At 40.5% G+C, this 14536-nt stretch overlaps 1 protein-coding gene across 2 annotated transcripts in view; it reads right to left on the bottom strand.

Annotated features, from left to right (window-relative positions):
- LOC102294389 (tensin-3) overlaps positions 1-13958 on the bottom strand; it is a 32218-nt gene extending 18260 nt beyond the window's left edge. Inside the window, exons 1-12 of one of the 2 annotated variants that reach the window (XM_005912687.3) lie at positions 13510-13958; positions 7834-8001; positions 7578-7628; positions 7288-7410; positions 5543-5607; positions 4355-4438; positions 3409-3521; positions 2847-2907; positions 2577-2652; positions 2357-2486; positions 2040-2105; positions 120-221 (exon numbers count right to left, since the gene is read on the bottom strand). In XM_005912687.3, the coding sequence (XP_005912749.1) occupies positions 120-221; positions 2040-2105; positions 2357-2486; positions 2577-2652; positions 2847-2907; positions 3409-3521; positions 4355-4438; positions 5543-5607; positions 7288-7410; positions 7578-7628; positions 7834-7983 (1021 nt within the window). In that variant the 5' untranslated portion in view covers positions 7984-8001; positions 13510-13958. The remainder of the gene's footprint in view (positions 1-119; positions 222-2039; positions 2106-2356; positions 2487-2576; positions 2653-2846; positions 2908-3408; positions 3522-4354; positions 4439-5542; positions 5608-7287; positions 7411-7577; positions 7629-7833; positions 8002-13509) is intronic. The other variant, XM_005912688.3, reaches the window with a different exon arrangement.
- Between the last annotated feature and the right edge of the window lie 578 nt (positions 13959-14536).

Raw genomic sequence — 14536 nt, 5'->3', positions numbered from 1 at the left:
TCATGTAAATGTAAAAGAGAAAGAACGCACTGCAAGCTGGGAAAATGATAAGGAAATAAAGTTGGATGAATACTAGTCTTGTGAGTCATGTAAAGACCACTGAGGCATCACAACAGTACCTTCGCCATCACAGATGTTCTGGTACGAGTCCCAACGAGTTAGAGGATCTGCTGTGTTGTAGTCCACAATAACATCTCCTCCATTTTTCCACTTGTCAGCACCTGGAATAAAAAAAACCAAAAAAACAAACAAACACACACATTACTGTCCAGTTTGCATGCTATGTTAAGCTGGCTGTAGTGTCATATATATCGTAAAGTGACTGGAAAGTAGCACTGACCCTTCTCATTAATCTGATAGCAGGAAAGCCATGTCATTTCTGAACATTTTTATTTTTAAAGAAACTCCATCCATCCATTCACTTCCGCTTATCCTTTTCAGGGTCGCGGGGGGCGCTGGAGCCTATCCCAGCTGTCATAGGGCGAGAGGCGGGGTACATCCTGGACAGGTCGCCAGTCTGTCGCAGGGCTAACACACAGAGACAGACAACCATTCGCACTCACTTTCACTCGCACATTCACACCTAGTGGCAATTTGGATTATCCAATTAACCTATCCCCACAAGCTGCATGTCTTTGGACGGTGGGAGGAAGCCGGAGTACCCGGAGAGAACCCACGCAAACACGGGGAGAACATGCAAACTCCACACAGAAAGACCCCGGCCTGATGGTGGAATTGAACTCAGGACCTTCTTGCTGTGAGGCAACAGTGCTAACCACCGTGCTGCCTTTTAAAGAAACTATTTTATTTAATTTGTGGGCTGACTACAAACTAAGATAAAATAAAATTAAGGTTTTTATTTAAGACCCCAAATCATCAGCAAAAATATTATTGGTAGCTCTTTCTATTACAGCTTGGTAACCTTGGTAGAATATGTAACTTCAAACAAGCTGAATGCTATTACAAATGAAAACGCAAATTCATATTCAGAGAAACTGTTTTATTATTAAAAGGCAGTTAAGCTGAGCTGTCATATGGTCAGGATGTTAAAGGGTGCTCATTTTCTTCTTGCATTTACTCAACTCTTGTCAGAACCATGGCCTGTATTCTATTAGTGTAGCAACAAATAATCTGTATAGCATAAACCCACGCTTGAGTCATTATTATTTACTTACATCTAGCAAATACTGACATATTTTTGGAGTCCTAGGTTTAAATGCAGGAAACATTACTAAAAATGTGAAGTTTTGTATTTTACACTCATGATTGCTGGTTATTACACATAAACTACTGCTCATTGTCCACGTCATTAGCCACAGCGGCAAAAACAATATTTAAACTGCTACCTTAGAGGAGAAACAAAGCACAATCAACTAATATTAGTATTCAGTATATTTCAGTATATAAAAATTCACATGCTCAGATGTTACTATGTTATTGCTAGAAGGTGATTATATTGTTATTATATAACTTATAGCCCTATTTTATTACTAAGTAGTGCTGTCAACCAATGCACAGTTTGTTTCCACACTTCTTTCCTAAATATGTAAATATCAGTTTAATATTACTCAAGTATAACCACTGTTGACAGAACATATTACCTAGTTATTACTAGGTATACTTGGTATTTAAGTGTTAATAACTTGTTATTTCCATATTATTACCTTCTTATTACCCCTCAGGAACCACATTATTACCAAGCTGTAATAGAAAGTGCCACCACAATATGGCTGGTGACCAAAAGACTTAATCAAAAACAGAGCAGACAATAGAAATATATACATTTCATTGTATACCAGACCTGCACAGAGGCCCCACATAGTTTGTGGGGCCTCTGTTGCAGCTCATGCTGTGCTTCTTTGCCTCTCTGTCAGCACACACTTCACACTACATTTCCCTTCTCATCAGGGGGCAGAGGGAAATGACCAGAGGAGGGGACAGCACGTAAAAAAGTAGAAGAGAACATTGTATCTGGTTTTCAAATTTTCCTACTACTCCCTATAGTAATTTTAAATAAAGATAAAGAGTTAGAAGTCTACCTGGGATCTTCTCTGGTCCCTCGGAGAAAACCAGCTCCACTTTACCATAATCTGGAAATCTGGGATCTGAATTGACAGCACAAAGGAGAGAAGTGCAAAAATGAGAGCCAGAACCAGTAAGATGAAAGTTGCTGTTAGTTTGCAGCTCTCTCGGTAATTGTAACATGTTTGGGGAAACCAAATTATTGGTCTAAAAGCAGCATGTCTAAATTAAGTTCAAGCTGAACCTCGCAGATGCTGTGCAGAGTTGAGGAGTTGCTGTTTACTATCAGTGGGGTGATGAGATCTGTTCATGGGATTTTTTTTTCTAGGTCTACCTTTGTTGGCAGTCTCCATGTCCTCTTTTTCAAACATCAGGTTGTAACCCTGTACTGCTCCCGTGTGAAACTGCACCCGGAAAATAACCTCACGCTCTGAAGTCACCTCACTTTTATGATAGCATTTAATCTACGAGAGACAAAACAAACAAATGTCACGATGAATACAAAAGCACAGATTTCGCAACTTCTGAAAACGCAGTTTGTTTTTTTTCCCTACCATGATGTCCCCTTTTAGGAGCTGCGCAGGCTCCAGCATGATGCATACACGGTCTCTGTGGCCTGGACCAATGTGACTTAAACAAAAACAACAGAAGTCTGTCACATGGAGCCGGAGTGTGGAAGCAATTACAGATATTTACAGAAAGCAGTAACTAATTCAAATTAACATTAAACTAACTAAAACAGAAAACTGCTTTAAAGCCTTCCAACATACTTTGAAGTAAACTATAATGTTCAAATTACTGTACCACATGTGTAAACTACTTACTAGAATCCAGATGAATACACTGCTTGCATTCCCTGGTAGACCTTGATGTAAGGACAGCACACTATATATAAAAAAAGGACAAAGTGTTTTCAAAATGTTAGTCACAGGTTCCTTCTTATCAAGACCTCGAGAAACCAGTTAGCTAAAATATTCAGGAGATGCTTCCTGGCTTGTTTTGCTCACAGCTGAAGTGTGATAAGCTGCTGCTGTGAGAAAGGGATTTGAGCTCCACGATGTGATGAAAACCTTTTTGTTGTTTCAGTAAAATTAGTGAAAACAGCAATTTACGTGTACACACGAAAATGCGCATGTGTGTGTTCCCATGGTTTCACTTGGAACTGGGAAGTTCATTTCTTCAGTTCTGTTTATGTAAACAACCTCTATCTGTTTGAGCATGCTTGTGAGAGTTGGAAAAAGAGAGACACTGTTCCAATCAGACTCCACTTTTGTTTACCCCTCAAACTCTGATGTGGCTGTCTCCGAATTCCTTTCTTTGTGCCATGCTAGAAGTGATGGTATTTTCTTTGAAACTATATACAGTGATAAACAATAGGTGTTTAACCTCTTGCGGAGTTGAAATCTGGAATCCCGTGAAGGATGACGCAGTGCATGAACAAGGGGGAGGCATTGATCTTCATGGATCCGCTTAGCAGGCTGTTGAGGATCCAAACGTACCTGAGAGGAAAGCGGAGGTGGATATCAACATTACACAAGACTTTGTATTGCTTCAGTGATTTAGTATTACATATTCAATGCGAAGGGGGACTGAAAAGTGAGATATAAAAAGAACAATGTCATTGTTCATTGAAGCCAAGATATCCTGTCGTTTAGCCACTACAGTTAGTCTCCAAATGTTGGCTCATTCAACACCCATAATGCAACTTGATAATATCTTTTCATTACATTGACCTTGCCTAGTAAATACCCCTGACTCTATTACAGACCTTTCTGTAAAAAAAAGATGTATTTTTCACAGGTAAAGTGATATCGCTAAGATATTTTTTCCAAACCTGACAGCACTTCAGCATTTTGGAAAAACAGGCTTATTTGCTTTTTTTGCAAGGTGAGAATGGCACATCAGCTTTGCTTATGCTAAATATGTGGGGGGGGGGGGAGAAAACGGCCAACACGACTCTGTTGAAATAAATCAGAATCTGCTGTCTAGCATCTCTAGAAAACAGTAACTGTCATCATTACTGTTTATCACTGATAAGCACAGAGACTAGACAGAAATGATAAACCAGTTTTGCCCAAGAGCCATGAGTGCGAGCGAGATATGTAGGTTTACGATTACATCAGGTTACCATGGGATCCTATTAAAATGATAAACAATGACTAGCTGTCAGCTCAAAAAGTAAACAAACAGCATGGGGACTGAATGAATTGTATGGTATCAGCTGGGTCTGGGATCTGATTGTTTGGATGGAGAGGTGGGTCAATGAGGAGCCAAACACACTGCTAGAGCTCTATTACCAAACAGAAGGGCGTGCTTATGTTTTGGGTCTTACCGCTTCTGTGAAGGTGTCATCAGAGCTGAGACCTTATCATCGTAGTATTTCCTCATGGCGAAGCGGTCCAACGCCTGGTCAGCACTTTGACAGAAAGAGAGAGACGCGTAAAACGCTTTAGGTAATTATGACTCAAGAGAAAGATTATACTCTCCTCTATAATTGAATAGTGTGGACTGTAACATCCAATTAAGGCAATGCATACATACACAGAGAGAGACACACACACACACACGCATGCATACATGCATAGACAAGAGGGAAAGTAACCAGAGAAACAGAGGATTCCAACAGAGAGGAAGGGAATGCCAGCTTTAAGTAAACACAGAGGGGGAGAGGAGGACACAGAGAGGCCAGAGTGTGTGCGCAGCTTGGCTATTCAGACAGACCTAAAACCAACAGGCTCTGGAGCCCTTTCACCAAAGCTCTGTTACTGTCATCGGCCATCTCGCTCATCTCCTCCCCCCCACCCCGGAATCTATTCCTTTGTAAATCTGTCCCATTGTGTTTTCCTGTCTCTTTCTCTACCTCTCTTTTGCCCCCTGTCTTTCACATTCACCTTACTGCAATGGTATTCCTCAGTGGGAAGTGGGAAAGAAAAGTGCTAAGAAATGCACAAACTGTCTGAATTAAGAGCCAATATATGGCCATGCCACACTGTCTGCTGTGTGCAGAAAGAATCTACGCAATGCCATATCAGCAGGTCGTGTCAATATCAGCCCTTACTTAAACCTTTGGCACTTCTGAATTTGCTTGCTTGGTCAGAAAATTATAATCCGTTTTCTTCATGATAAAAAATACATTGAAACTGACACTGTGGCTAGAAGGCATTTAAGTAACTAACATGTTTCTAAGTTGATTCACGCAATTCAATACGGGGTGATTCATTGCTTAAATTGTGTGGCTTTTCTTTGAATCGGAGAGAAGTGACTTTTCTTTTGACTCACTTTCTGATTCACCTTAACCCGAAATTAAAGGAGGTGAATAAACCCCTGGTGGTTGGTTTGACATTGCTTATCGTCTACAAAAACACAACATATCGAGTCTTCGTGAACTGCTGTGGTTTGTTGTTCATACTGCTTCACCACCAGAAGTGAGCGGTCGCACATAGCATGATGAGCCATGACTTCAGAGCAAAAAGAAAAAACATCATTTATAGTAACAAAACATGAGAAGTGTGTTGGTTACCTGGCTGACACGTCAGTGAAATGCACAAACGATGAGATGACAACGCCAATTCGACCCTTGCCACCCTAAAAAACCCCCACACAAAACAACAACAAAAAAAAAAAACAGGAGATGATTCACTACACACGCAGCAGTCTTACTAAAAATGAAACCAAAGCCAAAAGGCCCCCCACAGTCTTCATAAACACAAGTTCCAGCCAAACGAACAGTATTGTCCAAAAGTCATGAGTCACCTCTCATTTCTTTTAAATTTTGTTTCCACTGAGCCAGACTTTTTTTTGTAAAGATTAAATGTTATTTTTAAGATAAGATGTTTTACGGTAGTCTTGAGCAACATTTCTCCAGGCTTTCTGGAGGTCTTTCAAGCTTTCCTTTGGCTATTTGCTGCTTATTCATTTTCAGTCCAGTCATCCAGTCCGTGTACTTAGCTATTTTCAGATGAATGTTTTTTTGTTTGTTTGCCAACCCATTTAACACTGACCTAAGAATCATTCAAGTCAAGTGTAAAAAGGTACCAACTTAAGGGGTGAACCAGTGTAGTGGCTACACATATCAGACAACTTAGCAAAGATCTTTATCTTTAGATACTTTATTATTAGCAAACTGCCAGGGATAACACAGTTATATATACATTAATAGTGTTTACACATATAAGAAACTTTCCAAAGGCCTTATATCTCTTTGGAAAGCTGATCCATCTATTGTTTGTCAAATCCTCATCAGAAATGGTCTCTGTGGATGAAAGGTGGCAGTCAAGAAGCCCTTCTTAATTAAGGCAAACAGAGAAAAAAGGTTGAGGTTTGCCAAATTACACAACAACCTAACAGAAAATGAGGGGCAAATTTGAGATTTTTAGTTTCATCTGTTGTACGGAGGTGGCCAAACTGCTGTGGAGTGAGTGTTTACAGCAATCTATGAGGCACGGCGGAGGTATTTTCAGGGTATGAGGCTCTATTTCAGCCAATAGTGTTGGGGATCTTACCAAAATTGATGAAATTATGACTGCAGAAAAATACCATCAGATTTTGATTCATCAGATTTTGATCAATTATCTAATACCATCTGGAAAGCATCTGATTATGCTTTACCGCACTGTAAATGCAGTAAAAGCATACCTGGATAGAAAAATACAACATGGAACACTATCAGTCATGGAGTCACTTCCCCAGAACCCCGATCTCAATATTACTGAAACAGTTTGGGATCATCTTGATTAAGAACATCCAAAAATGAACTTTGAATGTCCTTCAAGATGCCTGTAGAACTATTCCTGAGGACCAGTAATAGAAATTAGAAGAAATCTTCCCCAATCGAATTCTGGCTGTGTCAAAGAATAAAGGTGGTCGTAGCAACTTGCTGACATTCAAGTTTGTAAGAACTGCACAAACTCTGTTTTTTGTTTATTTGTTTGTCTATATATTGTATTTCCAAGCATTTTTGCACATATTCCAATAAATCACTGTTTCCCATAGCAAAACATTAAAATGAACAGGTGCCTTGAGACTTTTGCACCACACTGCAGAACCACATTGTTTATTTCACATAACTGTTTTCTGCTTATTGTGTGTTTTTCCTTTCTCGTTTCACTGGTTTGCACTTACCCAGATTCAGCAAACATGTAAAACCACATTCTCATGACAGACAGTTCAGTAGATGTTAACCGAATCTGATCGAATCACACTTAGTCTTAAACTGTTCTATGTTTTACAATATTATATTTGTATAAAGGTTCTGTAGGTGCTCACCCTGCAGTGTATAACAGCCACATGTAGCGGATCAGCATTGAGCCAGCTCTCCATGGCCTTACAAATGGTGCAGATCTTATCCAAAGGTGGAGCATGCAGGTCAGGCCAACCTGTATCCAGGGTCTAAAAACAACACCATTAGACACACACATACACACTCATCATCCTCTGTCCCTATGCTTTACAAATCAATAATATCTTGCTCACATTAGCTCACTAGCCTGAGTTAATCAAGTAGACTGACAGAGGTGTACAGTTGCGCTATTTGAAGTAAATGCCAGATGCCTTACCTTTGGGTTCATTCTAGAGAGATCTTGTCTTTTCTCTGACAGGTTGATGATCTAAAGAAAACATAACACAACAAAGCACAAGTCTTAAAATGTTGTCTCTAAGATTTCTGCATTCTTCCTTAACAAGAGTTCTTACAAATGCATGAAATCACTCTGGGATCAAGTCAGTATTACATCAAAGCCCACCACCTTTCAACACTTTCAACACAGTTACAGCACTTTTCCAGGGGAAAGCAGCAAATGGACCGGCACTGACCAGGTAATTGTCTGCATGCTTGGACTTGAGCATACGCGTGACATCCTTCAGGTTGTGTGAGTAGATCTCCTCGGAGCACCCCCGGGGGAAGGACACAGCTATGATACGCTCTGTGATATACGTAAGGTCGAGTTCATATCCCTCCTCCATTATGAATCTTTGGCTTTCCTGTTAAAAAATATCCAAGCAGAGACACAGGAGGAAAAAGCCTTTCAGTCTCACAGCACTGCAGGTGACTCAGGTCAATATTTGACGCTCAAAGTCCTCAGCTTGTGTCATTGTGTACATGTTCTCATAGATAACTTTAGGGAGTGACTTCAATGCCAGATTGTGTGACACAGCATACTGTGTTTACACAGCAACGGTCAGCAGTGTGTGCTACAGATACTACAGTATACTCTCTTAGACAATACAACATATCGCAATCTTTTTAACCTTTTGAGCACGACAGATAATTAACTTCTCTGGACTGCAAAAAGACACACAGGAGAAGACTGGACATGAGCAATCTAGGAACCGCAGTCAGTGATCCACAGCAACAATGACAAAGACAAAGAAAACTTTCAAAGAACTCCGGTTGAAACCAGTTTCTGTAAATCCCTGAGTGACGGCCAGTCCCTGTGACCTCATGGCCATGAACTTCCTGCTATGGTGGTCTAGGAAGAGCCAGTCTCCCACTGCTACTCAACACATCCCACAGACTCTTCTCTTGCTCTCTTATCTCGGCATCTTAGTACGGCCTCTCTGTCACTTTGTACAGCTCAGCAGCGAGAGAGTAGCAAGTTGCTGCCAATTGACCTCATAGTCATAAGTTAGTGTGGAAAACCTAAATCCAGCTTGGTTACGGAATTCTGTCTCCTGCTTGTGACAAGAAATTTTCAAATTAAAAGGGAGTAAAATCGTTCCAAAAAATACCTTTTTTGATTAATTAAAGTCTTCAATTCTTAAGCTTTGTTTCTTTCGTTCTTCATGTGCTCTTACATTTTAAATTAAAGCCAGTACTGATCTGTCTTTCAATTTAATTTCCTATCAGTGAAGAGTTAATTAACTAAGATTTGAGATCTAGATTTTTTTTCTTTTTGGAAAACTGTGTTATGTTAAATTTTATAAACAGAAAACTGTCTGTAAATGAAACCAAATCCCGGGTTAAGAAATGATTTATACTCCTGTCTTGCATTTGTAAGAGACTACTGTTCAACAGAATCTGAATCTTATATTCAATTTTTCACAAGCACACTCACAAAAACAGAAGCACATTGCTAAAGCTGCCAAAGATATCATCATCGCTCTTCTTGACTGAACCCAGTTGTTTGTTGTGATTAAACGATCCTGTCGAGAATGCGTCCATTAATTAACTCTGAGACGACTGCAGGCTACAGCCCATCACTTTGAACGGGCACAGTGAGGGAGCCATAAATCAGGGACAGTGTAGCCATGGCTTAAATGAACCCTCAGAGCGGAATGAAAGAGGCCATGTGAAGAGGTCATCACTGGTAGGGACTGTGCTGTGTTTTTGTGAGTGTGTGTGTTGTTGGAGGAGGCGCTCAGGTCCTCAGGTCGTTGAAGCTAATGACCGGGTTAGTTTATTTCCCTAGTGACTTTAAGGAAAAACTGTTGACTAATGGGAAATTAATGAACAGAAAGGCCAGGACTTAGGCTCTGCGTCAAGGGCATGGCAATAGGAAGAAGGCCCCGTAATATTTTGAAAGTGTCAAAGTACTGTGCTAACTGTGTGGAAGAGGTATCAACTTAACCAAAGAATGATACTGGCTCAATTTTCTGCAAGAAGCAGTATAATTGTATTTTAAAGCATAACTCTAACGTGTTCTCTTCTTCTTTAGAGACATAACTTTTAAGTTCATAAAGTAAAAAAAAATGAAGCTTTAGTCTGGCTTTGTTCAAAAGTAAAAACAAAAAAAAAAAAAAAAAAACTGCACATTTTCCAACAAAAAACTAATAAATTTTTAATTATACCACCAAATTGAATAAGACTAAACAGAGTGAAAAAGGAAAGGTCTCCACCCAGTTCAAATGGGCGGATCTCTAAAGATGTGCAAATGTAGCCAGTATCTAAAAATGACATAACACGTGACAGAACTTCTAAGTAGTATTCGATTTTTCATATGAAACATTCATGTGCAGCGGCACTGCAGTAATCGGCATTTTCCTCTCAATTCTCTCACCCTTCACTCAGTCCACCGAGAGCAGCTTGCCCCAGCACGCACTAAAGATAATTGGTCTTTAATTTGCACTGACTGCTTTTGTTCCTGGTTTGAGGCACAGCATTAGCTCACAAAGACAGAATAAGCAGTACCAAGGAACTCAAATCCAGAGCCCACCCATGGCACTGTGAGAGCAAGGCTGGTAGAGGAGTGCGGGAGACGGAGAGAGATTCGAGGTTGCCAGGTTTTACGGTGAACAAGCTGCAACAGGTTTACTAAGGTCAGGATGTTGGGGGATTAGGGTGTGTCTGGCTCCCCAAGCTCCAACCCTTGCAGGTAGGTGCTTGACTAGGCTGCATTGCTGCTGTCAGCCACGTTCACACACGCATGACCATCACTTACGACTCATTCCAAATGCCTTTCTTACCTGGAACCTTGCTGAAAATGAATTAATCAAACGTTCCTTTATGAGTAATGAAATGTTGAGGAGTGTACGGTGAAGCGTGCTGGGATGAAGGCCTCTTTAATGGGCCACACCCATCACCTGGCCATCACATGGAATCTTCCACTCTGCACGAGCAGGTGAACCATGAGATAAAAGAAGCGGCATCGTGGAATAGGGCATAAAAACCAATGAGGACCGTCTTTGTATCCAGACATGGGCAAGCCCTGTGGGTTAAATGACAGCCTGATCATGTGAGCAATGACCTCATGGCTGTTTATTTTAAAGTCTATTGTGGTAATAAGAGTTGGCAAAAACTTTACATACTTGTCACTCACAAATAATAAGACTCTGCAGAGCCTCGGCAACTAAACTGATTTATGTGCAACTTTGTGATTAAGCTGTCTACAGTATCCCTAACTGGATTTTCCATTAGTGAATTTAATATGTAACGTAATATGTGCACAAACTAGCAGAAGAAATAGGCTTGTTGAGATTAAAGAAAGAAAAATGTAATTTTCAAGTTTAGGGTGAATGCTGCATATTATTTTTTTTTCTGAAAACATCACTGCTACAATGACAAATAAACCCTAAGCTTTAAAATTTGTGCAGGATATGCGATTTTCTGAACTAATCAATGCATTATTTTCTTGCTTGTAAAAGCCTATTGAAAATATGACACATTTCCATTACAAGCCATTATTAGAATCCAAAACAAATCGGTATTACCTAACTAAATTCCCCAATGCATAATCAAGCGGATAGCTTGCAAATCACCAAGAAACAAGATGAGACGGAGCGAAACACAAAAAAAAAACAAAAAAACAGCGCACATATGAAAGCAATCAGTGCATCCCTTCCCCCATTCACACTCCCAAATTGGTTCTGTTGGCTCAAACTTCAGTCCTGTGATTGACATGCTGCGGCAACAGCCTCCATTTCTGAGACAGCTCGAATATTTTCACAGGTCAATTAAACTGAAATGATGGGACTGAAATGAAAAAAAAAAATCATCAAGCTTGCTTTATCTGGTACAGAGTGAGCGCCGCCTCAGCCAAAGTTGATGTGATAAACCTCAAAACTTCCCAGCACGCAGAAGTCCTCTATTAAATACCTATGGAAAAAGCAGGTACACATGCATAACACTGCTGTCTCTTTGGGAGAATTTGGAAAGATTAACAGCCTTTGAAGCTGTTGTCTGCAAGCCTGAGTAACACCTAAATGCATAAATGCTTCAGGAAGTCTGGCTGCAGGCTGCTGCCGGACAAAAATGTTTTCCTACACTGCATTTAGCTTTAATTCTTTCTTTGCCCTCTCCAGCAAGCAGAACCCATTTGTTTTTTTCTCCCTCTGTCGTGTGGCTGGAGTCTCCTGATAATATTTAGCGATTACATCTAACAGCCTTCTAATAACTCTGATACCATCAGCTTCACCATTCGAAAACCGCCATGTATTCATACTTGGCGTGAGTGTGGCACCATGCTGTGGAATAACATGCTCACAGAGACATGACAGGCTTTAAGAGCCCAGAGAAGGACAAGGCCACAGTTTGTTCTGGCCTTTTCCTGTCAGGGGCTCTGTATGTTTATGCTGTGGCTTTGACACCCATTCACTGCTGAAGGACTGAAATAAACAAGCCCTGAGAACTATTGAAAAAAGCCACAGACGTGGATGCGGAGTATTTTTAGTACGTTTATTTTGTAACTCTGGAACTCTAGCATGTATTTGTCTCACATTTTCACGAGGCATTTTGAAGGAAATAAAAATGACAGCCCTGGCTCTGAGCAAATCTGTGCACCCAGAAGGCTCCTAAAGCAGTCCCTAATTACCATTTTCAATCCCAGGGTCAGCGTGGAATGTGCTCCAGAATGGATTACGTTAGCATTCTCCCTTTTTCTATCCCCGCCACCCTCTCTTTTTCTTTAAAACAATTTTTGCCACTTTATTGCTTTCATACTCCAGGTCTCCTCTCTGTTTAATGACTTGCACATGTACAGAGAGTGGTGCTGTGACAAAATGAAATGCCCCACTGCTCTGTCTCCTGCTGGGATCACAGTGTTCTGCTTACAGTACACAGTCCCAACCCTCTGCCAACCCACCTGTCCAAACTACACTATCGGGATCCCCATTCATGTGTTGCTCTGCCAGCCCTTTCTAAGTGCCTCCTGTTACCAGTCATGCAAAATAATAATAATAACTCTTTGTGTTTCTGACTCATTTCTTTTCGCCTGGAGGGTTAGATATTAGTCATGCAACTCTAAATTAAACCAAATCTTGGAAGAGTTCAGCCTGTAAAATGCTCACAACAACTCACAAACTAGTTGCAAGAGGGTGTAAACGCAGGAAGACATAGACTCTGTACCTGCTATCATGTAAGGACACTTGTGCATGTCATCAACAATGGCTGCCTGAGAATCATAGCCTTAAGGCTGCACATACCATGCAGCAGCTCTAGCTCAAAAGACAGACAGAGAGAAAAAAGACAAACTTTCTTAATCAGTCATGTCTCTCGAATACCTGTTCACGAGTACAACACCCCAAACAGAAAGGTAGGCCCTATCTCTGTTGAAGCTTTCTGGACTACTGGACGCAAGTCCTCCATAGTCCCATATGTTTCACATTATAAAAGGTCTTCAGCAGACCATAGCCCACAACAGCAAGGAACCCCAAATTATAGCTATTGCAGAATACAATCCACTGGGGTAAACGTTTAAAAGCTAAAAAGACTACTAAGCCTGACTTTAGGAAGTTTCAGTAAAAGGCATTTAAATAGTTCTATTTAAAAACATGATGTAAAAATAAAGACATTAAAAAAATCTGATCAGAATGAATGACTCGCTTGCCTGTTTTCAGAATTTTTACACCAGAGCGCGCACACACGCACACCCTGTTTCTAGCCAAAGTAAATACAAAGCATTGCCCTGTTTTACTCTGTGGACGACCTCACTGCAGTGTGACTGTTGAAAAGTTCTCCACAGAGTGGAAGTCTCATCCCGCTTTTTAAAGCGCTGACCAGCCCCAGTTAAAACTCTTGTCTTCTTCTGGCGAACTGTTTCGGGTAACATGCCTTACCTTTTTAAAGTGAAAGCAACGACTTGTTTTTTTTCGGGGTGAGTCTTCCTTTCCTCCTTTTTTAAGCAAGTTTAAGCTGTAGAAAGAAAAGGAATATGATAAAGTCCGAAGTCTCAAAGAGCCCTCAGCCGTCAAACAGGCTTACTGCGGGCTGGGAGGCTCATTTTCCTCTGCTGGAATGCGCTCTCTGGCTATTCGGAGTTTGCTTGGACCCAGGGGCTCCTTTCGCTCCTTTCTGTCACTGCTGGTAATAAAATAAAATCTTGCTCGTATCCTGAAAAAAAAAGGGAAAAGCTGCTGCTGCTATTTCTCCTATGCCTCCAAAACACTTCCTCTAGTCCAGGCTACCGCTGCAGCCGCCACAAGTCCTGGCATGGGATAGTCCTCCTACCGCTCCGCCGTGGGTGTCTGCCTTCTTCCCTCCCCTTTCAACCTACCTCCCCTCGCTTTGGCCTCCTCCCTCTGCCCCCTTCCATTTGTTTGTTCTCACCCTCTCTACTCATACACAGACTTTAACTTCCTGCCATCCCACACCCACATAATCACCTTTCATATGGCTGCTGTACAAGTAAATACATATTCATGACATAATGAAATATATAATTGTAAGAAATTATAACCTACCGTTTAAAACCTTTAATATATAAGTAAGTTTAAATTAGGCAACAACTTTTTAATGTTTCATAAAGGTACATTTTATTTCCTCAGTAGTTCACAGGTGTATTACGAATATTCAAACCGTTAGTTTTTTTTAGTTTTTTTTTTTAGAATAGTCACTTTATTACATTAACATAGACCGAGTTCAAATTACACATATTATGAGGATCTCCAGTGATCCAAATCAACCTCCTTCAGAAGGTAAATCATGGCTCTTTCATGATATCTTATGCAATGTTTTTATTTATTTATGTAGTTTATTAACAGATATTTCAAGCCACCATCAATCAACTGAAGAGTGAAACTTCACTCTCAATCTGTGTAAGATCAAGGGTAATATAGTGAGTTGCATTTAAACAGGGATCCCAGA

Source organism: Haplochromis burtoni, unplaced genomic scaffold (assembly GCF_018398535.1).
Source record: "Haplochromis burtoni strain Fernald_Lab_line unplaced genomic scaffold, NCSU_Asbu1 Contig_3, whole genome shotgun sequence".
Classification (NCBI taxonomy): Eukaryota; Metazoa; Chordata; class Actinopteri; order Cichliformes; family Cichlidae; genus Haplochromis; species Haplochromis burtoni.
This window is presented reverse-complemented; position numbering and strand designations above follow the sequence as displayed.